This window comes from Chiloscyllium plagiosum, unplaced genomic scaffold (genome assembly GCF_037043375.1).
Source record: "Chiloscyllium plagiosum isolate Xiang-an unplaced genomic scaffold, Cpla_swu_hap1 HiC_scaffold_15, whole genome shotgun sequence".
NCBI lineage: Eukaryota > Metazoa > Chordata > Chondrichthyes > Orectolobiformes > Hemiscylliidae > Chiloscyllium > Chiloscyllium plagiosum.
Genome location: NW_028270153.1, coordinates 30,016,906 through 30,043,675, shown reverse-complemented (window position 1 = coordinate 30,043,675; position 26,770 = coordinate 30,016,906). Strand labels below are relative to the sequence as shown.

Sequence of the window (26,770 nt, the reverse complement as noted above, 5' to 3'; positions counted from 1 at the left end):
GCAACAGTTGCAACTCCTCAGATATAGGAGAGGTCCCTGTCCATAAGCAGTTAAGACCTAGTCAACATTCAGGCTTGGGCTGACAACTGGAAACGTTATGCCACTCTGGGGTAGCCCACTGGAAATCAACACCATATTTACTCTTTTGTCACAGAAATTAAAGATTTTATAGAAGTACGCAAAATTTTCCCAATTTACCTGTCTTTTAGATTCAGGTTGACAGAAAACATGGACCAGGTTTCTGTACTTAACAATTATTACTATTTATTACTGATAAATAGATTTTAGCTGTCAGTAAAGAATCACCATGTAAGTAACAGTTAAAACACAAATTCCCTCATAAAATTCTCTCTTCAAATGCATTCAGAAAAACAAAACAAAAATGGTTGAAGGTATGGTTGGGATGACAGTTCAATAGTTCCTGTCAACGGGGTTTGCTGATTTGGGTTATCAGGTTCTGCTGCTCCTCAATCTTCCTACTCCGGATGCCTTCACTTGTTTGCAATAAGCACAGGGCAACTGGTTCACATTCATAACATTTTTAACTTATTGTCTAAGAACCACAGCTTCTGAAATGGTACGGTTAATTAAATTGATTTTCTTCAGGTTCAAGGACAATTTCTTCCTTTCTGGAGGTTCAATATCCTCTGCCCAAATACTCATGCCCCTAAGCTGCTCAGTTACCTGGGAGCCATTCACATTGCTGTTTGCAGGTGGTAACCATTCCTCAGACCAATCAACAGCTTATTGAATCTTCATTCATACACACCTCTTGATTTCGGGTTGTCTGTAGTAACCTCCTTCACTGCCTGATCAAACAGCACTTACAATGAGTATCAGGTCACTTGCTCTTAGAAGTGTAGTAATCCTTTCCACTATCCTTACTTTTCAAAATAGTCATTTTCCCAGTTCAGTCCACAACCAAAAATACCAAAAAATCAAAAGATATGATCTTTACAGAGGTAACATTCTCGCCACACAAGTGGCAGGCAATGACCATCTCCAACAAAAGAGAATCTAATCACTGCCACTTGAGTGTCAATGGTATTATCATTGTTCAATCCTTACTATTAACATCCTGGGGTTACCATTGACCAGAAAATGAACTAGACCACCCATAGACATAATGTGCAGACAGAAACAGGTCAGCGGCTTGGAATTCCACAGCAAGTAATTCATTTCCTGTCTCTCCAGTCCTTGTCACCAACTACAAGGCACTTATCAAATATTTGATTAAATAATCCCCACTTGCCTGAATGCATGCAGTTCCAACAATATTCATGAAACTTGATATTAAGCAGTTTGCTTAACTGGTACCACATCCATCACATTTACCTTTCAATCCCTTCACCACCAATGCACAGCTTCAACAATGTGCCCCAACTACAGGATGCACTGCAGCAGCTCACCAAGGTTCCTATGACACCATATTTCAAACCTGTACTTCCTTTACTAGGAAGATAAGGCCAACAGATGCATAGGAACATCATCACCTGCAAACCATTCTGACTTGGAACAATATCATCGTTCTTTCACCATTTCTGGGTCAATATTCTGGATCACCTTCCTAACAGCCCACACCAAGGACTCAAGTACAGGTAGTCTAAGAAGGCAGCTCACCACCACCTTCTCCAGGACAATCAATCAATGTTGGTCAAGCTTGTTACACCAGTTTGTCATGAACAAAAGGGGAGAAAAAAAGCTTTTATGCACTGGGTCAAAGCTGCTGGAGCAACTTAACAACAAAACTCAATTGTACCCTCCTACCCTCCTGACACTAGACTTTTCTTTGTATTTAAGCGGAAGTGGGTACTGCAGATGCTGGAGGTTAGAATTAAGATTAGAGTGGTGCTGGAAAAGGACAGCAGGTCGGGCAGCATCCGAGGAACAGGAAAATCAACATTTCGGGCAAAAGCCCTTCATTAGGATTCCTGTAGAAGGGCTTTTGCTCGAAATGTCAATTGCCCTGCTCCTCGGAAGCTGCCTGATCTGCTGTGCTTTTCCAGCACCACTCTAATCTTTTCTTCGTATTTAACAAGGCTGCAAATTCTTGATGTTAGTAGTGACTGTAATTATCAGCAGAAGTTGTGACCTACCCAGGTATGGATGTCCATGAGAATCAAAAAAGCTACAGATAGTTTAAGGGCCTGGCATAGAAAAGTAAAAATGTGCGTACAGCTTGGCTGACTTTGTTGTATTAAATCTAGGGCCATCTAGAAGTTTCATGGCACCATGGAGTAATCTTTTCCTTGTCAAATACTTTACATGTATAGTCCTTTTTATGCACCTGTACCCAAAACCTGCATTAGTGTACATTATGTCAGGTTATGAGTTGCTGCTTGGAATAATATACTATGTTTTGGATGAAGCACACTTTGAAAGACCAAAAATACAATGGTCCTCATGTTCATTTGGTCATGCATCAAATCAGAGGTGGATGCTGTAGTACTATCTGATATCTACAGAATTGGCCTGAAGTGATCTTGACATTTCCTAAAATTGGGCCAAATGCAAGTAAGTTCAAATTACTCTGTTCAATTTAGATCTCATGCTGACCCGCAGCTTTTCCCAATAAGAAATTAATGATATAGATTGCCACAATTCCCAATGTTAAAATGTTGTAGTTAACAAACTACTAACATAGAAATAACCGCAAGTCGTTTTAAAATCTGTTCATTACTTTCAGTTCAGATGATTAAGTTATGGATGTGGATTTCATAACTAGCTCAATGAAAGTACTAGCCCTTTTATTTGCACAGTTAGTTTTAACTGTAAATTTTGGTATTCAATAAAATTTAAAACGACCATACCTTATTCCCATAGTCTCTTGTGTCCCTGTTCAATCTGACATCGGAGGTTGTTTTTCCAGTGTATTTAACCCGGTTTCTTTGCCCATCTATATTGCCATTATCCATTTGACCAGGTTGAAGCCGCTCGCTGAGGTTGACTGGCTGGTCATCTGGGCCAGCACTGTAGTCTAGGCCAGTGGAGCTATTTCCATTTATCTCTGGGAATGTACTGTCTCCCTGTGTACTGTTTGATGTTGCAGGATTCAGGGTAGTAGAGCCATTTCCGCTGTAGCATTCTGAAGATGAATCATCTGATAAGAACAACAGGTCATTGATAAAAACACTTCAAGAGCAGATTTCTTCTTTAAATATAGATTAATGTTGCCTGAAGTTACTTTAAAATTGCATCTCCACTGGTGAAAACAACTATATAACCAGTTGACAGATTTATTTACTGAAATTTAACATTTCCTCTTAATTCATTTAAAAACAGATGAATTCAATACTGTGTTATACAGTCATAGAGGTCTACTGCACAGTTAAAGGTCCTTTGGCTCATCAAGGCTGCATCAGCCAAAAACAATCACCTAACTATTCTAATTCCATTTTCCAGCACTTGGCCCATAGCTTTGCATGCCTCGGCATTGTAAGCATACATCCAAATACATCTTAAATGTTGAGATTTCTGTCTCTATGACCCTTCAGGTAGTGAGTTCCAGCTTCCTACCATCATCCAGGTGAAATCTTTCTCCATCACCTCCAAACCTCCAGCCTCTCAACCTAAATCGATGTCCTTGTCATTGATCCTTCCACTCTGGGGAAATGTTTCTCCTTGCCTACCATGTCTATGCCCCTCATTAGTTTTATACATTTCAATCATGTCCCCTCTCAGTCTCTTCTGCTTCAAGGAAAACAACCATAATCTATGCAGTCACTCTTCATAACTAAAACTCTCCGGCCCAGTCAACATCTTGGTAAACCTTCTCTGAACCAGGGCAATCACATCCCTCCTGTAATGTAGATCCTAGAACTACACACAAGACATAAACAACTGTTCTAATGGCTTTTATTCATGATATATAACTAAAGAAGCGTCTCCACAATGCACTTTGCAGTGGCAAAGCCTGAATCTGTGCCCATGATTCCCACTGAGAAAGGTTCCAAATTAATTAAGTAGAACAAGGAATACCCCTCTATCTCACACACAGTACCATGAGTTAAAGAAAACCTGGCCACACAGAATATCTTGTATGTATCTTAATTATCAATAATATGTACTGAACAAGCAAAAAGTTGAGCCTTTCTTACTTTACTGCTTTCCTCCCACAGCCTCCATTCCCTTCCCACTGTCACTTATGATCATGAGGAAGTTAACAGAAGGTAGGCATAAACTTAAAGCCAAACCATTTGAACAAATTTGTCCCTACCCTGTTGTTTTACTATATATATTCTGCAGAGATCATTGAAATGATTTGAGGCAATACATTGTTGGATTCAGGTGATCCCAAGAGACCAGCCCAAAGCAGTTTCTGAATATGAATTTGAAAAGATGTAGAAAATAAAAATATTGATTGTTTTTCCCATTTCTGTTTGTTAATAATATTCCTTTCAAATTAAAATAATAAACTTCCAGGTATTAAACACTTCTCCCTGCTTTCTATAGATTTTTTTTGCATTCATGACTTCTGAATAAACTAAAAAAAATTCTTAATCATTTTTATTTCACTTTGAAATACCACAAAAGCAAATAATCTGAATAACCTGACAACATTTTTGTTGATATTCCCTTTAAATTGTGTACTAACTAAATGTTCACATACAAGCTGTGCATAAGTTGGCCCCTCTTAGTTTCCTCAAGTAAAGCAAAAAATTGAAAGTGCCACATACTTTAACAAATCACCTGAATACTACAAAAAAAAATTAAATGGTACGTTGGTCTTGCCAAATTGAGTGATGTATTCAAGAATCTCTATTCGGACTTCATTCACATAATCCTGCATACTGCTTAACTGTGATTCTGAATTTTTGGCTCAATATTTTAATTCTCGTCCCCACGACATTCTGACCCCTCTGCCCTTGGCCTCCCATGCTATTCCAATGAAGCTCAGTGTAAGGTCATGCTTGAGCACATCTTTCAACTGGGCATGTTATAACCTTCCAGATTCAATAATAATTTCCGAAATTTCAGATCATAAGATCCTTGTTTTACTTCTCTTTTTGTGTTTTTGTTTTTTCAATGGCAGCTCTATGTTAATTCTATTTTACTGACAGATATGACCTCTGGACGTATCTTTTATTTGTTTACTTCTTTATTCATCCTATTGCCATCTCCTTTTGTCTGGCATCATCATCCCTTTTGACATTGCTGCCTTGAATCTAATTTTTTATTGCCAATTTTCTACTTTCCTTTCATCCAATTTTTCCTGTTCTGCAAGTACTCCCATTCTGGCAAACATTAACCTGTTTTTCTCTCTCCAGAGATGCTGTGTAGTGTATTGAGTATTTTCAGCATTATCTGCTTTTATTTTTTTGCTCAAGTCTTTGCACATGAAGGTAATTTCAACTTTCACCATCTAGGCACGAAACTGACAGAGAAGAGTGTCTGACTGGTAAAGAATTCCACGTGAATTTTGTTCCATGTGGAGGGGAAATTTGATTGATTCTACAACATTCAAGCATTTTTGAATAAGCTCCATTCAGATGACTTTTGTTAAATCCTCCAATGAAAGCAAGGAGACTTATCACAACATTAAACAGTCTCCTTTTTAGTTCAAGGCTAGTTTGTGATTTTTTTTTAAATTTAGCTCTTCACCGATTAGCATGTACAAAATATAAAATCCTATTACAGTCAAATATCATTGTGTCATACAGCACGGAAATAGACCCTTCAGCCCAACTCATCCATGCTAACCAGATTTCCTAAACCAAACTAATCCAATTTGCCTGCGTTTGGCCCATATCCCTCTAAACCTTACCCATCCATGCACATGTCCAAATGTCTTTTAAGTGTTATAACTGTATTGTCTGTACCACTTCCTCTGGAAATGACCTTGACCATTCACCTTATCTATGGCCCTCGTGATTTTAAGGTCACTCCTCCTGCACTCCAGGGAAAAAAAGAGCCCCAGCTTATCCAGCCTCTCCTTACAACTCAAACCTTCTAGTCTCCTTAACTTCCTTGCAAATCTTTTTTGCACCCTTTCACTTTTCTTCCTTTAGCAGGGCAACCAGAACTATACTCACCAATGTCATGTGTCATGTACATTTGTAAAATGATGCTCCCAACTTTTGTCCTCAATGTTTTGACCAATGAAGATAAACGTGCCAAATGCCTCCTTCACCACCGTGTCTAGCAGTTACACCATTTTCAAGGAACTATGTACCTGTACCCCTAGGTTTCTCTGTTTGTCAACACTCACCAGCACACTACCATTAACCGTGTCAGTTCTGCCAAAGTGCAACACTTTGCATTTATCTGAATTATTCCTCAGCAAACTGGCGCAAGCTCCCTTTGTAATCTTAGATATCTTTTCACTGTCCACTATTCCACCAATTTTGGTGTCATGTCCGAAAATGTCTGCATTTTCCTAATTTTCACCTCATCAGCAGCCAATGCTTGACTTTGGCAGGAGGATTAAGGAGTCACTTATTATTTGAACAGGGGGAATCTAAGTTTTGCAGGAGTGGAGAAATCAAGGAATGTACTATCGTCAAATTTGCAGCTGCTGCTTAAATAGGTGGGAAAGCAAGTAATGAGGATGCTAAACAGTCTATAGACGGTTCATAGGTTGTTGAGTGAGTGCATAAAATGTTAGCAAAAGGAATATAAAGTTACAAATGTGAGGAAATCCACTTTGGCAGGAAGAAAAGAAGAGTTGATTATTATTTAATGGGAAAAAACTGCAGAAAACTGTAGCATGGAGGGATTTGGAAGTCCTCATACATGTATCACAAAAAGCTAGCATCTGAGTTCAGCAGGTAATAGGGAAGGCAAACGAAATGTTTATTAATTATTTTAAAGAGAACGGAGAATAAAACTGGGAGGTCTTGCTAAAACTATAAAGAAAGATTAGTCAGACCACACCTGGAATAGTGTAAACAGATTTGGTCCCCTTCTTGAAGGGGAGATAAACTGGCATCAGAGGCAGTCTAGTGAAGGTTCACTGGTTAATCCCGGGTAGGGGAGAATAATCTTATGAGAAGTTGAGTAGGTTGGGTCCATACTCAAGAAGAATGAGAGGCAATCTTAAGTCAAATATATAACATTCTTTGGTGGCTTGACAGGATGATGCTGCGTTTCCCATTGTGGGAAGGTCTAGGACCGGAGGGCATAATCTCACAGTAAGGGGTTTCCTATTTAAGACAGATATGAGGAGGACACTTTTCTTTAGAGGTCAGTGAATGTGTGAAATCCTCTACTAGAGAGCACTGTCAGGGCTTGGTTGTTAAATTTATTCAGATTGCTATTCAGAATTAAGGGTAATGGAGATGAGGCAGAAAAGTGGAGTTGAAGATTATCATAGCAGCCATGATCTCATTGAATGAAGGAGCAGACCTGATGGACCAAATGGCTCCTCTGTCTGATGGTACACATATTCCTAGGAAACTAAATACTAGAAACATAGGCTGTCAAGACTGTAGCATGTGAAAATAAATTACTTCTATGGAGGAATATAATACAACAGTGGAAAAGTGAGTTAAATTATATAGAACCTTGTTCTGTTAACACTGTTTGCAAATATAGAATCATAGAGTCATATAACATGGAAACAGACCCTGTCGGCCCAATTCATCTGTGCCAGCCAGACATCCCAATCTGACCTAGTCCCATTTGCCAGCATTTGGCCCATTTCCCTCTAAACTATTCCTATTCACATACCCATCCAGCTGCCTTTTGAAAGTTGTAATTGTACATGCCTCCACCACTTCTTCTGACAGCTCGTTCCATACACATACCACCCTCTGCATGAAAAAGTTACCCCTTAGGTTGTTTTTAAAATTTGCTCCTCTTACCATAAACTTATGCCCTTTAGGTTTGGACTTCCCACTCCAGGAAAAGAACCTTGGCACTCATCCTATCTATGCCCCTCATGATTTTAAAAAAGTGTATAAAATCATCCCTTAGTCTCTGATGGGGGAGAAAAGCCCCAGACTATTTAGCCTCTCCTGATAACTCAAATGCTTCAATCCCAGCAACATCCCTGTAAATCCTTTTTTTGCACCCTCTCAAGTTTAACAACATCCTTCCTATAGTAGGACAGCCAGAATTGTATGCAGTATAGAAGTGGCCTCACTAATATCCTGTACAGCTGCAAGATGATGTCCCAACTCCTATACTCTAATGTCCTGACCAATGAAGGCAAGCATGCCAAACACCTTATTCACCACCCTGTCTACCTGTGACTTCACTTTCAAAGAATGATATACCTGAACCCTTAGGTTACTTTGCTCATCATTACTCCCTCCCTAGGGCACGACTTAACTGTATAACTCCTATCCTGGTTAGCTTTACCAAAATGCAACACCGCACATATCTCAAAATTAAACTTCATCTGCCACTCCTCAGACAATTGGCCCATCTGATCAAGGTCTCTTGCACTCTGACATAATCTTCTTTAATGTTCACTATACCACCTACTTTGGTGTTGTGATGAAACAATGGCTTTAAGAGATGTATTTTGTCCTGGTTTCTTTTATGAAGAAAGGTTGAGACAAAGGTGCAGAGCGATCTGTTCAAAGCCAATAAAGTTTAGGAGGCCTTGGGACATATTTTTAAAGTTGGACCAATAAAAGCAGCCTAAATGGATGGGGTCAAGCTCCCACAGAATTAGAACTTTTTTGTTTTAGCTTTCAACAGTTGCTGGGGTCTTGAAGCTGGTTGGGAATGCTCTTCTTTGTCTCTTTGTTACAGCTAATAGCTGGGGTTCATTTCCCGCTGTTAGAATTGCATGTGAGACAATCTATCTTACTGAATTTGCCTTTGCCAAGGGTGTGTTAAGGGGTGTTACTACATTGGAACAGTTAATTAGTAGTAGTTAATATATATCATTTTGTTAAATGTTTCAATAGACTTATCATTAAGTCAACTCTTTTCTTTTCATTTTGTCTGTATTTTAACAGTAGTGCAAAAATAAAGTGTGTTTTGCTTAAAGTTGAGTAGTTTGACCTATTGAATTGCATCTGGAATGCAAAACCTTACATTTACCTTTAAAATAAGAAAAAGTTAAGGTCTAGGCTTATCTTTTTAATATATTTTGAGGGGGTTTTGTCTAGTCCATAACAGTGTCATCTGCAAACTTACTAACCATGCCTCTCATACTGATATCCAAATCACTTCTACAAATGATAAAAAGAAGTGAACCCAGCACCGATATGCGTGGCGCACTGCTTGTCACAGGCCTCCAGTCTGAAAAGTAACCCTCTTCAATCACTCTCTGTCTCCTACTTCAAACCATTTTTTATCCAGTTGGCCAGTGCTCTCGAATCCCATGTGATCTAACCTTACTAACCAGTCTACCATATGGAACCTCATCAAACGCTTTGCTGAAGTCCATATAGACATTGATCACTCAGCCTTCATTAATCTTCTTTGTCAGCTCTTCAAAAAAACTTAAATCAAGTTAGAGAGATACAATTTCTCATGCACAAAGCCATGGTGACTATCCCTAATCAGTCTTTGCTTCTCCAAACATTTGTAAATCCTGCCCCTCTGAGTCCCTCCAACAACATACTCCCATTGATTGTAAGGCTCACCGGTCTTTAGGTCCTTGGCTACTCCTTATGGTCTTTCTTAAGTACTGGCACCACATTAGTCAACCTCCAGTCTTCTGACACCTCACTCGCAGCTGTTGATGATATAACTATCTCAGCAAGGGGCCCAGCAGTCTCTTCCCTAGCTTCCCACAAAGTTCTGATCAGGTCCTGGGAGTTTATGTACCTTTAAGATCTCCAGCACCTCCTCTTCTATAATATGAACTCTTTTCAAGTCATCACTATTTATTTCCCCAAGTTCCCTAGCGGCTATGTCCTTCTCCACAGTAAATACTGCCATGAAATATTTGTTTAGTATCTCACCCAGCTCCTATGTCGCCACACATAGATGGCTACATTGATCTTTGAGGGCCCCTATTCTCTGCCTAGTTACTCTTTTGCTTAATGTACTCTTAATATACTTATGTAATCTCTTTGAATTCTCCTTAAGTCCATTTACCAAAGTTATCTTACATCCCGTTTTGCCCTCCTGATTTCCCTCTTAAGAATATTCCTACTGCCTTTATACTCCTCTAGAGATTCACTCAATCCCAGCTGCCTATACCTGACATACGTTGCCTTCTTTTTCTTGACTCGAGCCTCAATTTCTCTAGGTATTCAGCATTCTTTACACCTGCCAAACTTGCCCTTCACACTATCAGGAACATACTGTTTCTAAACTCTTGTAATCTTATTTTTAAAGGCTTCCTAACCATCCGTTTACCTGCAAATAGCCTCCTCCAATCAACTTTTAAACGTTCTTGTCTAATACCATCAAAATGGGGTCTGACTCCAATTTAGAACTTCAACTTTTTGATCAGTTCTATCCTTTTCCATCACTACTTTAAGACTAATAGAATTATGATCACTTGCCCCAAAGTGCTCCCCCACTGACACCTTAGTCACTTGTTCTGCCTTATTTCCCAACAGAAGGTCAAATATTTCTCCTTCTCTAGTAGGTACGCCTGCAATGAAGAAGAAAGCTTTCTTGTACATGCTTAACAAATTCCTCCACCAAACCATTAATATTATAACTGTCTCAGGCTATGTTTGGAAAGTTGAAATCCCCTACCATTATTGATGAGGCACAAAAGAAGATGCAGCAAAGATTTATAGGAATGACACCACAATTCAGAAGATGCACAATCTGCAAAGGTTGAACAAACTGGGTTTTCTTTGGGTTTGACTAGATAAATACAGAAAACAATTTCATCTGTGGACAAGTCTAAAACAATGGGCACAAATATAAGATAATTGTGAAAGCATTAAATAAAGGAAATCAGAGGAATTGCTTTGCACAGAGAGAGCTAAGAATGTTGGACATGCTGTCACATGGATAGTATTGAAACATTTAAGAAGATACTTGATGAATAATTGAGGGTGAAGTTTATGGGGATAGACTTGGAAGGTGTAATTCGAGCAAAAGATTCTCACAGAGGAGCATAAACTTGAACATATTGCTGATTTAATCAGTGGGATCCCATGTTTCTATTTTATAGACTCTGTCAAATTCTATGCAAAACCATTTAGTTAGTCAATCCCTCCTTAAATCCACATCTTAGGGAGATATGAACTACTATGTATCAGAAAACTATTCTGAAACATAAATTACAAGGCTTCTTAATTTATGCAGTCATTGGCAAATCCAACAAATTGAATAAGTGTGCCAGTGGGACTTTTGCCAAGAATGTTGCTTTGTATGTTTGGGTAGCATAGCACTACAGCACATCTAATGAACACTTTCAATGTAATTAACATTGTTCATTAAATCAAGAGGCCACTTACATTTGATATGCTTTCAACACTGTTTTGTAACATTCTGAAAACTTTATTTAAATGCTTAGAAACATAAAACAAATATACAATATAATAAATGGCCTCATGTCTCACTATACATCATAAGGTAAAATAGATTTAGCTAACAGCCAACAGATATTAGATTCATAACTCACAAAAAAAGAGAAATTTTCAAAATGCTCTGTACTTTAAGAATATTGTGAGATAACAAAAATGCAGTCTATGTTGATAATAATAAATAGTAGAAAGCCACATCACTCGTCAAATCTTCATTTTTCTTAACAAGGCTATTAAGACATTATTGTCCATTTTGGTACAGTGGAATTGTACCATAATGCGATGTAGAGCAGGAAGCTTTGATCTCAATATTATCTGGAGTGTATTTTGTAGGTTGAGTTGGCAATTTGGATTTTAACTTGACTGCATGCAACTTTTCTACATAAACAGGATCTCCACCTCGAGGTAAGTCTGATTGACACTGGAAGTTTGTCTTGGCCTATCTGGCCAGGTTAGTATTTATTGCACATCCCTTTCAGCTTTTTGACTGCTATAATCCATGTGAAAGGATGTGATAAATGGACACTTGGATAATATTGGTTTGATTGGGTATAGTCAGCATGACAAATTTGGTGAAGGTTTTTCAGAAAGTTACGAATAAAATTGAAAAAGGGGAGCCAATGCCACATACTTGGATTTTCTGCAAGCTTTTGGTATAGCCTTCCATAGGAGGAGGAGCAGGCAATGGCATTGTGGTAATTGGTGTTGAACCCTGATTTAAATGCCAACATGGCAAATGGTGGAATCTGCATTTAAGAAAATCTGAAATTAAAAGTTCAATGATGACTGTGAAACCATTGCTGATTATTGTAAAAATCCCTTGGATTTCACTAATGTCTTTTAGGGAAGAAAATCTGGCATCCTCAGTTTGTCTGGTCTGTATGTGACCCCAGAGCCATGGCAATGTGACTCTCTTTACTGCTCTCTGAAATGGCATAGAAGAAAGTGAGGATTGCAGATGACGGAGGTCAGAGTTGAGAGTGTGGTGCTGAAAAAGCACAGTATGTCAGGCATCATCCGAGGAGCAGGAGAATCGGTGTTTCAGGCATAAGCCCTTCATCATTTCTCCTGCTCCTCAGATGCTCTGAAATGCATTGCAAGCCATTCAGTTATATCAACTGCAAAAACATCTCCAAAAAGGAATGAAACCAATAGACAACCTAGTGTTGATTAAGCACTGGAAACAGCAATGGTAAACTCTGTCCTGTCATAAAAACATAGAAAATAGGAGCAAGGGTAGGCACTTCAAGCCTGCTTCACCATTCAATATGACCATTAGTTGATCATCCAACTCAGTACCCTGTTCCTGCTTTTTCCTGATACTATTTGATTTATTTCATACCAAATACAATGTCAAACTTCTTCTTGAAAAGATTTAATGTTTTGACCTCAACTGCTTTCTGTGGCAGAGAATTCCACTGGTTCACCACACTCTGGGTGAGGAATTGTCTCTTCATCTCAATCATAAACGATCTACCGTGTATCATTAAACTGTGACCCCAGGTTCTGGACTCCCTAGTTATTGGGAACATCTTTCCCATCAACCGTGAAGACCACCAGACCAACATCTGTGATATAACTATACATATCTTCCCTTGGATAAGGAGCTCAAAACTTTTCCCAGTATTTCAGCTGTAATCTGACTACTGCCTTTATAATTTTAGCAAAGCTTGCCTAATTTTACATAGTATTCAGTTTGAAATAAACACCAACATTCTACTTGGTTTCCTTATTACCAGCTGAACTTGGATCCTAGCTTCTTGTGATTCATGCTCCACCATCCCTCTGTTCTGTAGATAAGTCTTATGTCAGTGGTCAGCAAGGTTTTGGAAGTAATTCTGAGGAATAGGATTCATGACTGTTTAGAAAAGAATAGCGTGATTAAAGGCAGTTAGCATGGCTTTGAGAGGGGCAGGTCATGCTTCACAAATCTTATTGAGTTCTTTGAGGAGGTGATGAGGCAGACCATGGCAACACGACGCCTGGAGGAAGAGCGCCTCATCTTCTGCCTAGGAACCCTCCAACCACAAGGGATGAATGCAGATTTCTCCAGCTTCCTCATTTCTCCTCTCCCCACCTTATCTCAGTCCCAACCCTCGGACTCAGCACCGCCTTCTTGACCTGCAATCTTCTTCCCGACCTCTCCACCCCCACCCCCTCTCCGGCCTATCACCCTCACCTTAACCTCCTTCCACCTATTGCATTCCCAACGCCCCTCCCCCAAGTCCCTCCTCCCTACCTTTTATCTTAGCTTGCTTGGCACACTTTCCTCATTCCTGAAGAAGGGCTTATGCCCGAAACGTTGGTTCTCCTGTTCCATGGATGCTGCCTGAGCTGCTGCGCTTTTCCAGCAACACATTTTTCAGCTCTGATCTCCAGCATCTGCAGTCCTCACTTTCTCTTATGAGACAGGTCGACAAAGGTCGAGCAGTGGATGTGGTGTATGTGGACTTCAGCAAGGCATTTGATAAGGTTTCCATGGTAGGCTCATTCATAAAGTCAGAAGGTATGGATACAGGGAGATTTGGCTGTCTGCATTCAGAGTTGGTTAGCTGACAGAAGACAAGAGTGGTTGTAGATGGAAAGTATTCTGCCTGGAGGTCAGTGTTGAATGGGGTCCTGCAGGGCTCTGTTCTTGGGCCTCTGCTCTTTGTAGTTTTTATAAATGACTTGGATGAGGAGGTTGAGGGGTGGGTTAGTAAATTTGCCGATGACACAAACGTCGGAGGTGCTATTGATAGTATCGAGGGCTATTGTGGCTGCAGCGTGACATAGACAGGATGCAGAGCTGGGCTGAAAAATGGCAGATGGAGTTCAACCTGGATAATTGCGAAGTGATGCATTTTAGAAGGTTGAACTTGAATGCTGAATATAGGATTAAAGACAGGATTCTTGGCAGTGTGAAGGAACAGAAGGATCTTGGTGTTCAAGTGCATAGATCCCTCAAAGTTGCCACCCAAGTGGATAGGGTTGTTAAGAAAGCATATGGTGGATCGAGTTTAAGAGCTGCGAGGTTTTGCCACAGCTCTACAAGACCCTGGTGAGACCACACTTGGAATATCGTGTCCAGTTCTGGTCACCCTATTATAGGAAAGATACGGAGGTTTTGGAGAGGGTGCAAAGTAGGTTTACCAGGATGCTGTCTGGACTGGAGGGCTTGCCTTATGAAGAGAAGTTGACTAAGCTTGGACTTTTCTCACTGGAGAGGAGGAGGAAGAGAGATGACCTGATCAACGTATACAAGATAATGAGAGGCATGGATAGAGACAATAGCCAGACATTTCCCCAGGGCAGGATTAACTGGCACAAGGGGTCATAGTTTTAAGATATTAGGAGGACGGTATAGAGGAGACATTAGAGGTAGGTTCTTTATGCAGACAGTAGTGAATGCATGGATGCATTGCCAGCGGTGGTGGTGGAAGCAGAGGCATTGGGGACATTTAAGCGACCGCTGGACAAGCACATGGATAGCAGTGAATTGAGGGGTGCGTAGGTCAGGTTATTATATCTTAGAATAGGAATAATCCTCAGCACAACATCATGGGCCGAAGGGCCTGTTTTGTGCTGTACTTTTCTACATTCTATAACTTGGAAAACTGCCCAGGTATGTTCTGTACACAAAAGGAAGGATGAATTCAATCCAGCCAATTATCATTTCACTAGCCTACTCTTGGTCATCAGTAAACTACTGTATCATCAACACTGCTACCAAGCAGGCTTTGCAGCACAGAAACTGCTCACCCACACTCATTTTGAGATGCATCAGGGCCATGTGTAAGCTAGGTGCATTAGTGAGAAGAAATGTAGAGTAATAGGGTAGGGGAATGGATCAGGGCAGAATACCCTTCAGAGGGTCGGTGCGGACTCGTTGGACCAAATGTTTCCACACTGTAGAGATTCTATGGTTCATTCTATGGTACTTGGCTTCTGACCTTATTACAATCTCTGTTCAAACATGGACAAAGAGTTGAAAGCCAGAGATGAGATGAGAGTGACTGCTGAATCAAGGAGCTGGAGCAAAACGAGTCAATGAGAATCAAGAGGAAAACTCTACACTATTTGAAGTCATAGTTAGCACAAAACAAGATGGTCCTGGTGGTTAGAGGTCAATTAGTTCAGCTCCAGGACATCGCTGCAGGTGTTCTTAGGATAGTGTCCTCCACCCAATCACCTACAGCTGCTTCATCAATAACTTTCATTATATATAGAAGTGGGGATCATCGCTGATGATTGCAATGTTCAGCACCATTTGTGACTGCTTAGATACTGAAGCAATACATGTCCAAATGCAGCAAGACCTAGACAATATCCAGGTTTGGAATGACAAATTGCATTTAACACTCATGTCACACAAGTGCCAGGCAAAGACCATCTCCAACATGACAGAATCTAACCATTGTCACTTTACATTCAATGACTGTACCATTATTCAGACCCCAATATCAAATTCCGGGGAGGGTGGAGGTTACCATTGACCAGAATCTGAACTCGCCATATAAGTATTGTGTCTACAAAAGCAGGTCAGAGGGGCAGCTCAAGAATCTTGACACCACATCCACAAAGATTCACACCATCACCAAAGCTCAGTAGTAGCAAATTGTATAGTCTAAAAGATGGACTGTAGAAATTCACTTAGGTTCCTTGCACAGCACATTTCAAACTCACAACCACTATCAACTCGAAGGATAAGGGAAGCATATATGTGAGATCATCACCACATGCAAGCTCCACTCCAAGCCACTCTCTATCTTGACTCAGAAATACATGTCTGTTCCTTCAGTATTGCTGGGTCAAAATCTTGCCATTCATCCTATCAATATTGTGGGTCTATGGACACCAAATGGACTGCAGCAGCCCAAGCAGGCAGCTCACCATTTTCTCAAAGGCAACCAGAGATGGGCAATAAATGTTGGCTTGGCCAGCAACACCTATGTCCCATGAATTATTTTTTAAAAAGATGCTCGTTCTTCAAAATTAAAGCACAGTAGATGGCAGGTCAGATTGTGGTGGTGTGGCTGAAGGATTGGCTAATATAGAAAATGGAGAGTAGGTACAAAACAGATCATTCTCACATTGGGAGGCTGTGACTTTTGGGAAACCCAGACGATCAGCATTTGGACCCCAGATATTCATACTATAGGGCAATGATTTGGGTGTTAGGAGAAAATATAATGTTCCAAAATTGTGATTATATAAAGCAAAATGGGAATGTCATATTATGAGAAAGATACAATGTGGTTCAGTAGAACTTGGACAGGCTTAGCCATTCCTGATGAAGGACTTATGCCCGATTCTCCTGTTCCTTGGACGCTGCTTGACCTGCTCTGCTTTTCTAGCACCACACTCTCAACTCTGATCTCCAGCATTTGCAGTCCTCACTTTCTCCTAGGCTTAGGCAGTGGACACGATCATAAAAGACTGAATACAATCAGGAAAAATTTGAAGTTATCCACTTTGGTAGGAGGTACAGATATGCAGACTGTTTCTTAAATGCTAAGAGTTTGGTAAGTCCACATGTATGAAAGGTCCTAGATTCCTTGTCAATAAGTCACTGAATGCTAATATACAGGTACAGCATGTTAGTTGCAAGGCTAATGTAATATTAGCCTTTATTGCAAAATGATTTGAGTGCAGGAGTAGTGAAGTCATACTTTGACTGTATAGGAGCTTGGTTAGACCACACGTGCAGTACTGTGTGCAGTATTGGTCTCCTTATCTCAGGAAAGATATTATTGCCATAGACGGAGTGCAATAAAGGTTCACCTGACTTGTTCCCAGGATGAGGGACTGTCCTACGAATAGAGATTGGACATGCTGGGCCTGTACTCTACAGTGTAAAAAAGAATGGTCAGTGATCTAATTGAAACCCACAAAATATCAGGTGATGGACAGGGTAGATGAAGGTAAAATGTTTCCCCTGGATGGGAGAAATCGAGAACCAGGGGACACACTCAAAAATATGGGTGTCGACATTTAGGACAGAGATGAGGAGAAATATGTTTACTCAGAATGCTCTGAATCTTTGGAATTGTCCAGCACAGAAGACTGTATAGGCTCAGTCTTTGAGTATGATTAAAATAGAGATTCATCGATTTCGAATTCCAATGACAAAGTGTACTGGCATATTTTGGATAAAATGAACTGAAGTATACAACCAACCATGATCATACTAAATGGTGGAGCAGGCTCAATAGTGGCATTTCCTGTTCCTATGTTCCTGAAAAGGTAGTGCTGAGTCACTTTCTTATACTCACTGCAGTCCAGATGGTACATGTGCATCCACAATGCCATTAGGAAAGTTCAGGGTTTTGAGCCAGTGACAATAAAGAGAAACTAATGATACAGTTTCAAGTCACAAAAGTTTGTGGCTTGGAAGGGTGGTGATACTCCCACATGTCTGCTACCTTTGTCCTTCTAGATAGAAATCTGGTACGTTAATCATTTATTAATGAAACTGAGTCATACAGATCTCGTTCTGAAGAAGAGCTTATGCTTGAAATGTCAACTTTCCTACTCCTCAAATGCTGCCTGACCAGCTGTGCTTTTCCAGTACCACACGTTTTGATTCTGATCTCCAGCATCTGCAGTTCTCACTTTCTCCTAAATTTAGTTAAGACACCAGTTACAGAGGACAGAGAAATAGATGAACCACAACGAACCACCGCTCATGTTGTAACTGTGTTCATTGCTCTAAAATACAATTAGCTTCCACGGTGGCACAGTGGTTAGCACTGCTGCCTCACAGTGCCAGAGACCCGGGTTCAAATCCCGCCTCAGGCGACTGGCTGTGTGGAGTTTGCACGTTCTCCCCGTGTCTGCGTGGGTTTCCTCCGGGTGCTCCGGTTTCCTCCCACAGTCCAAAGATGTGCAGGGTCAGGTGAATTGGCCATACTAAACTGCCCATAGTGTTAGGTAAGGGGTAAATGTAGGGGTATGGGTGGGTTTCGCTTCGGCGGGTCGGTGTGGACTTGTTGGACCGAAGGGCCTGTTTCCACACTGTAATGTAATCTAAAAAAAAATCTAAAAAAAAAAGATATTATTCAAAACTAAATGCCCACCAATAAGTGGAAAGCTATATAAAATCAGTTGGACAATATTTCTAAATATGTACTTTACTACTGCTGTCCTGTATTTAGTACATGTAAAATTGCAATGTAGTTTAGAACAGCCAGCTTGTAGGAAAATACTACATCAGTGTAATGCAAAAAAATGAATATTAGGTTGTACACAAAAGATTTTGGCTATATTCTGAGCTAATTCAATGTCACTATGTGCATGGGTCTTGATAATACCTCCCTCCTGACAGTGGTAATGAAGAATTAACAGATGATACTACAGTAAAAACAAGGACAGCTGCTGTGAAATGGGCCATGTTACATTAAAATAATGAATACAGTGTTATAATCTTCACAGTTTTACATCAATGTAACCATTAGAAACTAGAGTATGAACAATTTATATTATTTAAACCGTAAGCAAGATTTCTGTTGCATAAAAATTGGACAACAGTATCACTTCAGATTACAGCCGAAAAATGTGTTGCTGGAAAAGCGCAGCAGGTCAGGCAGCATCCAAGGAGTAGGAGAATCGACGTTTCGGGCATAAGCCCTTATGCCCGAAACGTCGATTCTCCTGCTCCTTGGATGCTGCCTGATCTGCTGCGCTTTTCCAGCAACACATTTTTGAGCTCTGATCTCCAGCATCTGCAGTCCTCAATTTCTCCTATCACTTCAGATTAGCCAACTTTCCAATTTCCTGTTGCTTGTCTAATGAAAATCACTGAAATTTTATAGTGCAGAAGGATCGTCAGCCAATCATATCTGTACTAGCTCAAATGCACATTATTACTTATTGCCAATTTTCTGATCGCCCCCCCATACCTTTGCACATTATTTCTATTCAAATAATCATCAAATACCCTTTTGAATACCTCAAGTAAACTTACCTCCTCCACGTTTCTATGCAGTGCATTCCATTTCCTTAAGTAAAAAATGTTTTTTTTTTCGAATCGCATTTGCTGGTTCTGCAAATCACTTTAAACCTGTGTCTTTTGATTCTTGATCCTTTTAGGAGTGGGAACAGTTTCTCCCAATCTATTCTGTCAAGCTTGCTCATGTTTTTAAAAACCTCTATCAGATCTCTTCCTAGCCTCCTTCTCTCCAACAGTCACAAAGTTTTCAATCTATCCTCAAAACTGAAATTTCTCATCCCTGGAATCACTCCTATAAATCGCTTCTACACTCTCTTCAATGCTTTCACATCCTTCCTATACTGTAGTGCCTAGAACTATATAGAATACTCCAGTTGAGGTCTAACGAGCATCTTCTGCAAGCTTATCACCTCCTTACTTTTCTATGCTATGGCCCTTATTAATAAAGTTGGGGATACTGCTTGCTTTATTAATTGCTTTCTCAACCTGTTCTGCGACTTCCGATAATCTGTGCACATATACACCCAGGTCCCTCTGCTTTTGCACTCCTTTTAGAATTGTACACCCTATTTTATATTGTCTTTGAATGTTCTTCCTACCAAAATGCATCACCAGACATTCTCTGCATTGAACCCCAGAGGATGCCCACTTCTATCTGTCTACTTCTTCAACTTGTCTAAGTTTTTTTGGAGATCAGTTTACAATTCTTCCTACGACCCCAATACCAACCCTGGGGAATTTGACAATAAACCTTCGTCCAGCCTGAAAAATATGCATTAATCACTATGTTACCTATCACTCAGCCAAATCGCTACAGTACCTTTTATCTCATAATTAATAACATTCTTCTGTTATGGACCATGCCAGACACCTCAGAACATTTTTAAGCAGGTAGTCCAAAACGTGACTTTGCTATTTGTTCCGGATATTCCCGGAGTGAATTAGCTGAGCGGACTGCTAAGTTTTAAACAAACAGAATTTATTTACAAAATTACAGAATGAAACACATAGAACAGAAATAGAAAGCAGACAGACCTTCCTAACTTCATGATGTTGTTCCGAAAAGAGAGAGAGAGAGAGAGAGAGAGAGAGCTAGCTGGCCATTGCCCTTGGATTATACTGTATTTTTTAAGACATGAAAGCCTTATGTCGAAGGCATTATTTATTAGGAGTAAACAAAAAGGGCCCCAATAAACCTTTCAAACCTAGTCTAGTTGGAGCCTGGCCCACTAGCTTCTCTCTGGGGGAAAAAAAACCGAAGGGCATAGTAACCTTGTAAAAAGACCAACATTGTGACACTTCACACTGGGGCATTGTATCAAACACGTTCTGGAAGTCCATGTACACTACATAAACAGCACGACTCTCATCAAGCCATCCGGTCACTCTTCAAAATGCTCCATCAAATTAGTTAAAAACAATTTCCCCTTTGAAAATCAATGCTGACTCTTCCCAATTAACTCTTTTTCCATGTGACTACTAATCTATCCCTAATAATTGTTTCTAGAAGCTTCCCCCAACACTGAAATTAAACTGAATTTTCTGAAATTGCAACCTTTCTTGAAAAAGGCCATAATGTTCGCTATTTTTCAGTTTTCTGACACCTCCAAGTTGAGGGAAGACTGACAGATTATGGCCAGAGTACCTACAAAGTCCACTCTCACTTTTTTCAAAATCCTTGCATGCATCTCATCAGGTCCTGATGTTTTGTCAACTTTCAGTACCATCTCCCTCTTTCACGGATGCAAAATATTCATTTAACACCTCAGCTGTGTCCACTGCCTCTAGGCATAAGTTCTCTTTCTGGTTTCTCATTGGCCCTACTCCTTTTACCACTTTTATAACCAGATGCATTGCCACGTTGTCTTGCAGTTATATCTGGAACCAAATGCAGGATAGTCAGATACATGTGGTAGGTATACTCCCTTATGTGAGGCTAGGTGCCTGGTAAATCATTAAGTGTCCTCAGTGGATCAGCTTAGCTCAGGCACTGAAATTAATTCTCCTGTTTCCTTCCCATTAGCCAGTTTCAAACAAAGTAGTAGATCATTCCACAGCACATTTGCTTGGAAATATTTCCTCTGCTCATTTAATAAAAATAATAGGGCCAATGTTGTGGTTCTGTTCGCCGAGCTGGGAATTTGTGTTGCAGACATTTCGTCCCCTGTCTAGGTGACATCCTCAGTGCTTGGGAGCCTCCTGAGAAGCTCTTCTGTGATGTTTCCTCCGGCATTTATAGTGGTTTGTCTCTGCCGCTTCCGGTTGTCAGTTCCAGCTGAAGCTGCAGTGGCTGGTATATTGGGTCCAGGTCGATGTGTTTGTTGATAGAATCTTTGGATGGAGTGCCATGCCTCTAGGAATTCCCTAGCTGTTCTCTGTTTGGCTTGTCCTATAATAGTAGTGTTGTCCCAGTCGAACTCATGTTGCTTGTCATCTGCGTGTGTGGCTACTAAGGATAGCTGGTCGTGTCGTTTCGTGGCTAGTTGGTGTTCATGGATACAGAACGTTAGCTGTCTTCCTGTTTGTCCTATATAATATTTTTTGCAGTCCTTGCATGGGATTTTGTACACTACATTGATTTTGCTCATGCTGGGTATCGGGTCCTTCGTCCTGGTTAGTTGTTGTCTGAGAGTGGCTGTTGGTTTGTGTGCTGTTATGAGTTCTAGTGGTCGTAGTAGTCTGGCTGTCAGTTCAGAAATGTTCTTGATGTATGGTAACGTGGCTAGTCCTTTGGGTTGTGGCATGTCCTCATTCCGTTGTCTTTCGCTTAGGCATCTGTTGATGAAATTGCGGGGGTATCCGTTTTTGGCGAATACGTTGTAGAGGTGTTCTTCTTCCCCTTTTTGCAGTTCTGGTGTGCTGCAGTGTGTTGTGGCCCTTTTGAACAGTGTCTTGATGCAACTTCTTTTGTGTGTGTTCGGGTGGTTGCTTTCGTAGTTCAGGACTTGGTCTGTGTGTGTGGCTTTCCTGTATACCTTTGTGGTGAATTCTCCGTTCTGTGTTCTCTGTACCATCACGTCCAGGAATGGGATTTGGTTGTCCTTTTCTTCCTCTTTAGAGAATCTGATTCCTGTGAGTGTGGGGTTGATGATCCAGTGTGTGTGCAGTCTTACCACAAATTCAACCCAAACTCTGGGTCAGATATGTGGATGACACCTTTGTAATAATTAAAAACACAGAAATAGAGAACACACACGTATTCGCCAAAAATGGATACCCCCGCAATTTCATCAACAGATGCCTAAGGGAAAGACAACGGAATGAGGACATGCCACAACCCAAAGGACTAGCCACGTTACCATACATCAAGAGCATTTCTGAACTGACAGCCAGACTACTGCGACCACTAGGACTCATAACAGCACATAAACCAATAGCCACTCTCAGACAACAACTCACCAGGACAAAGGACCCGATACCCAGCATGAGCAGAACCAACGTAGTGTACAAAAATTCTGGATTAGTGGTGCTGGAAGAGCACAGCAGTTCAGGCAGCATCCAAGGACCTTCGAAATCGATGTTTCGGGCAAAAGCCCTTCATCAGGAATAAAGGCATCTCACTGAACTGCTGTGCTCTTCCAGCACCACTAATCCAGAATCTGGTTTCCAGCATCTGCAGTCATTGTTTTTACCTCATAGTGTACAAAAACCCCATGCAAGGACTGCACAAAACACTACATAGGACAAACAGGAAGACAGCTAACTATCCGTATCCATGAACACCAACTAGCCACAAAACGACACGACCAGCTGCCACACACGCAGATGACAAGCAACATGAGTTTGACTGGGACAACACTACTATTATAGGACAAGCCAAACAGAGAACAGCCAGGGAATTCCTAGAGGCATGGCACTCATCCACAGATTCAATCAACAAGCACATCGACCTGGACCCAATATACCGGCCACTGCAGCGGACAGCTGGAACTGACAACCGGAAGCGGCAGAGACAAACCACTATAAATGCTGGAGGAAACATCAGAGAAGCGCTTCACAGGAGGCTCCCAAGCACTGAGGATGTCACCTAGACAGGGGACGAAACGTCTGCAACATAAATTCCCAGCTCGGCGAACAGAACCACAACAATGAGTACCCGAGCTACAAATCTTCTCACAAACTTTGAACACAATAGGGCCAATTTTCCAAAATACTGAGTGTTGACTGCAAGTTTCTCCTCCTGGCAACATTGTTCAAAAAATTATGCACACATGGTTTTAACTCAAATGGATATAAACCAGAAACGGGCCCAATTTATGAGGCAGATAGGGATAGGTTCTATCAGCAGCTCAAACATTGACATATTAAAGCCAGATTGTAAAAATAATCTCTAATCAAGATAATTTCTTCCTAGTTCTCTAAGCTTTACTGCCCAATATCAGGTATTATGTGATAGGATTCTTCTTTGGAACACGAAGAAATCATTTAGGACATGGAACATTAATTTTGTTTCTCTCTCAACAGATGCTGCCAGACCTGCTGAGTTTCTCCAACATTGTCTGTTTTTATTTCAGATTTCCGGCATTTGCAATATTTTGCCTGCATTAGACATGTCAGTCTGAAAATTTGTACAACCCCATAAAAAAATTAGAATCAATATTTGACAATAATTTCAGTAGATGATAAATACAGTGCAATTCTCGTAATTCCAGTTTCAATATGATTAAAATATATTTATTCAAAAATTAATAAGCTCCAGAACTGCAGGTATAAACATAAGAACAAAGCAAAAGAATAGGGTATTGCTCTGCTCTGCCATTCAATAAGCCTATGGCTCTGTGGTGCACTCTGAGGTAGCAGAATCATAGAATTATGCAGTAACAGACGAGGTGCAATCACATCCTTCCTATAGTATGGTGATCAGAACTGCATACAGTATTCCAGCTGTGACCTAACCAAAGTTCTATGCAGCTCCAACATGACCTCCCTGCTCTTATAATCTATGCCATGAATGATAAAGGCAAGTATGCCTTCTTTAACTCCCCTATTAACCTATCCTGCCACACTTAGAGATCAGTGGTCAAGCACCCCAAGATCCCTCTGTTCCTCCAAGCTTCCTAGTGTCTTTTCATTCATTGAGGTACTTCCTCATCTTATTCCTTCTTCTAAAGTGCATCACCTCACATTTATCAATTTGCTACTGATCTGCTCATCTGAGCAAAACATCCATATATTCCTGTATCAAAATAACTTCCTTCTCACTGTCAACCACCAAGTCTGTCTTCATGGCATTCACAAACTTATTTATCATCCCTCTCATCTTCTCATCTACATCATTTATGAATATCACAAATATAAGAGACCCAGCGCTGAGCACTGTGGTACACCACAAAACAGTGGGGTCCAGTTACACAAATACAGTCTGCCACCATCATTTTCTGTCTCCTAAAACTAAGGCAATTTTGGATTCATTTATCCATCTTGGCAAGTTACTCTGGATCCCATGAGCTTTGACCATACTTATTACTTTTCCATATGGGACCTTGTCAAAGGCCTTGCTTAATCCACACAAATTACATCAACTGCTCAACTCTCAACCAAACACTTGGTCCCTTCCTCAAAAACGTCCACCAGATTTGCTAGGTATGACCTCACTCTGACAAAGCCATACTGACAATTCCTATCAAACACTGCCTCTCTAAATGGAGATTATTTTTCTCTTTCAAGATTTTCTCCAACAGTTTCTCGACCACTGATGTTAAATTCACTGGTTGAAAGTTCCTTGGTCTAACTCTACCATCCTTCTTGTAAAGTGGAACCACATTAGCTGTCCTCCAATCCTCTGGCACCTTGACTGTGGCCAGAGAGGAATTAAAATTTTGGGTGTGGGACCTTGTAACTTCCTAAGAGAAAGTGAGGACTGCAGATGCAGGAGATCAGAGTCAAGAGTGTGGTACTGGAAAGACACATCAGGTCAGGCAGCATCCTCCCTCATCTCTCACAACAGCCTAAGATACAACTCATGGTTTGAAGATTTGTCCACTTTTAAATCCGTCAGAACCTCCAATACCTCCTTGCTTCTGACATCAATCTACTCAAGAACATCACGTTCTATTTCCTCAAATTCTGTTCTTGCATCCTCCTTAATTCCCTGAGATCTGGGTTCAAGCCCATCTGCTCCAGAGGTGTGGAATAACATCTATGAACAGGTTGATGAGAAAATGTGAAGACCACGGTTGATCTGATTTTAACCTCAACTCTACATTCCTGCATATCTCCACTAATCATTCATTCCTTCTTTTTATCTACTTCTGTCACAAAAAAATTAAAGGTGCTGCATCCACTGTTAGGTGACGAAGGGAATTCCAAAGCTTGACAATAATCTGAGAGAAAACTATTTTCCTTATCCCTGTCTTAAGTGGATGATCACTTATTTTTAAACAATGACCCTGAGTCTAGATTCCACCACAAGATGAAAAATGCTTTCCATATCCACCAGGTCAAGTCTCCTCAGTATCTTATATATGTTTCAAATAAGTCACCCTTGTTCTCCTAAACTCCAAACTGATCAAGCTTAGCCCGTGTAACCTTTCTTCATAACACAGTCTGCTCTTTCCAGGTATTAGTCTTGTAAATCTTCTCTTAATTGCTTCTAATGTATTAACATTCTTCCATAAATATAGTGATAAGTTCTGTATACAGTACTCTAGAGTCGTTTCATTAATGCACTGTATAACTCAAGCATAACCTGCCCTTCCTGCCTTCAATTCCCCTCACAATAAACCAAACATTCTGTTTGCTTTCTTGATTTCATGCTGTACCTACGTACTAACCTTCTGTGATTCGTGCACTTGGTCACCTAGAGCTTGCTGTACATCAGAACTTTGCAAGCTGTCATGATTTAGATAATATGCTTCTTTTTTATTCTTCCTGCAAAGTGGACATTTGCACAATTTCCCATATTATGTCTTTGTATACTTGTTATGCCCTCTTCACAACTTACTTTGCTGCTTATCTTTCCGTCATCAGCAAATTTAGCCACTATACCTTTCGTCCCTTCACCAAATAATTTATATAAATTATAAAGAGTTGTCATCACCAGCATGACACACTGCCTGTGACATCCTGCCAACCTGAAAAAGAGCCATTTATTCTTACCCTCCACTTCCTGTTAGACAACCAATCTTCTATGCATGTCAATATGTCACCCATGTGTTTTTACTTTCTGCAATAACCTTTGACATTGCACCTTATCAAATGCCTTCTGGAAATCTCAGTACAATACATCAACTAGATTGCAATAAAATGTAATACTTTATGTTATGAAGCAGCTAGCTCTTAATCACAACTGGTTATCATGGAAATTATTTGCTTGTAGAAGCAGTTTCAATTTAAAACCAGTAATTTGGAAAAAAAACATGTTAGTGATATCAAAACAAAGCATTGTGCAGAACAGATATTTGCCTGTGTGCTGCTGCTCATTGCACATTGCTGGGTCCTATTTGCA

The 26,770-nt window shown here is 40.4% G+C and overlaps 1 protein-coding gene across 2 annotated transcripts in view; it reads right to left on the bottom strand.

Annotated features, from left to right (window-relative positions):
• nol4lb (nucleolar protein 4-like b) overlaps window positions 1–26,770 on the bottom strand; it is a 521,420-nt gene that overhangs the window by 133,869 nt on the left and 360,781 nt on the right. For both annotated transcript variants that reach the window (XM_087994840.1, XM_087994841.1), the window contains one exon: window positions 2,811–3,100. In XM_087994840.1, the coding sequence (XP_087850966.1) occupies window positions 2,811–3,100 (290 nt within the window). The remainder of the gene's footprint in view (window positions 1–2,810; window positions 3,101–26,770) is intronic.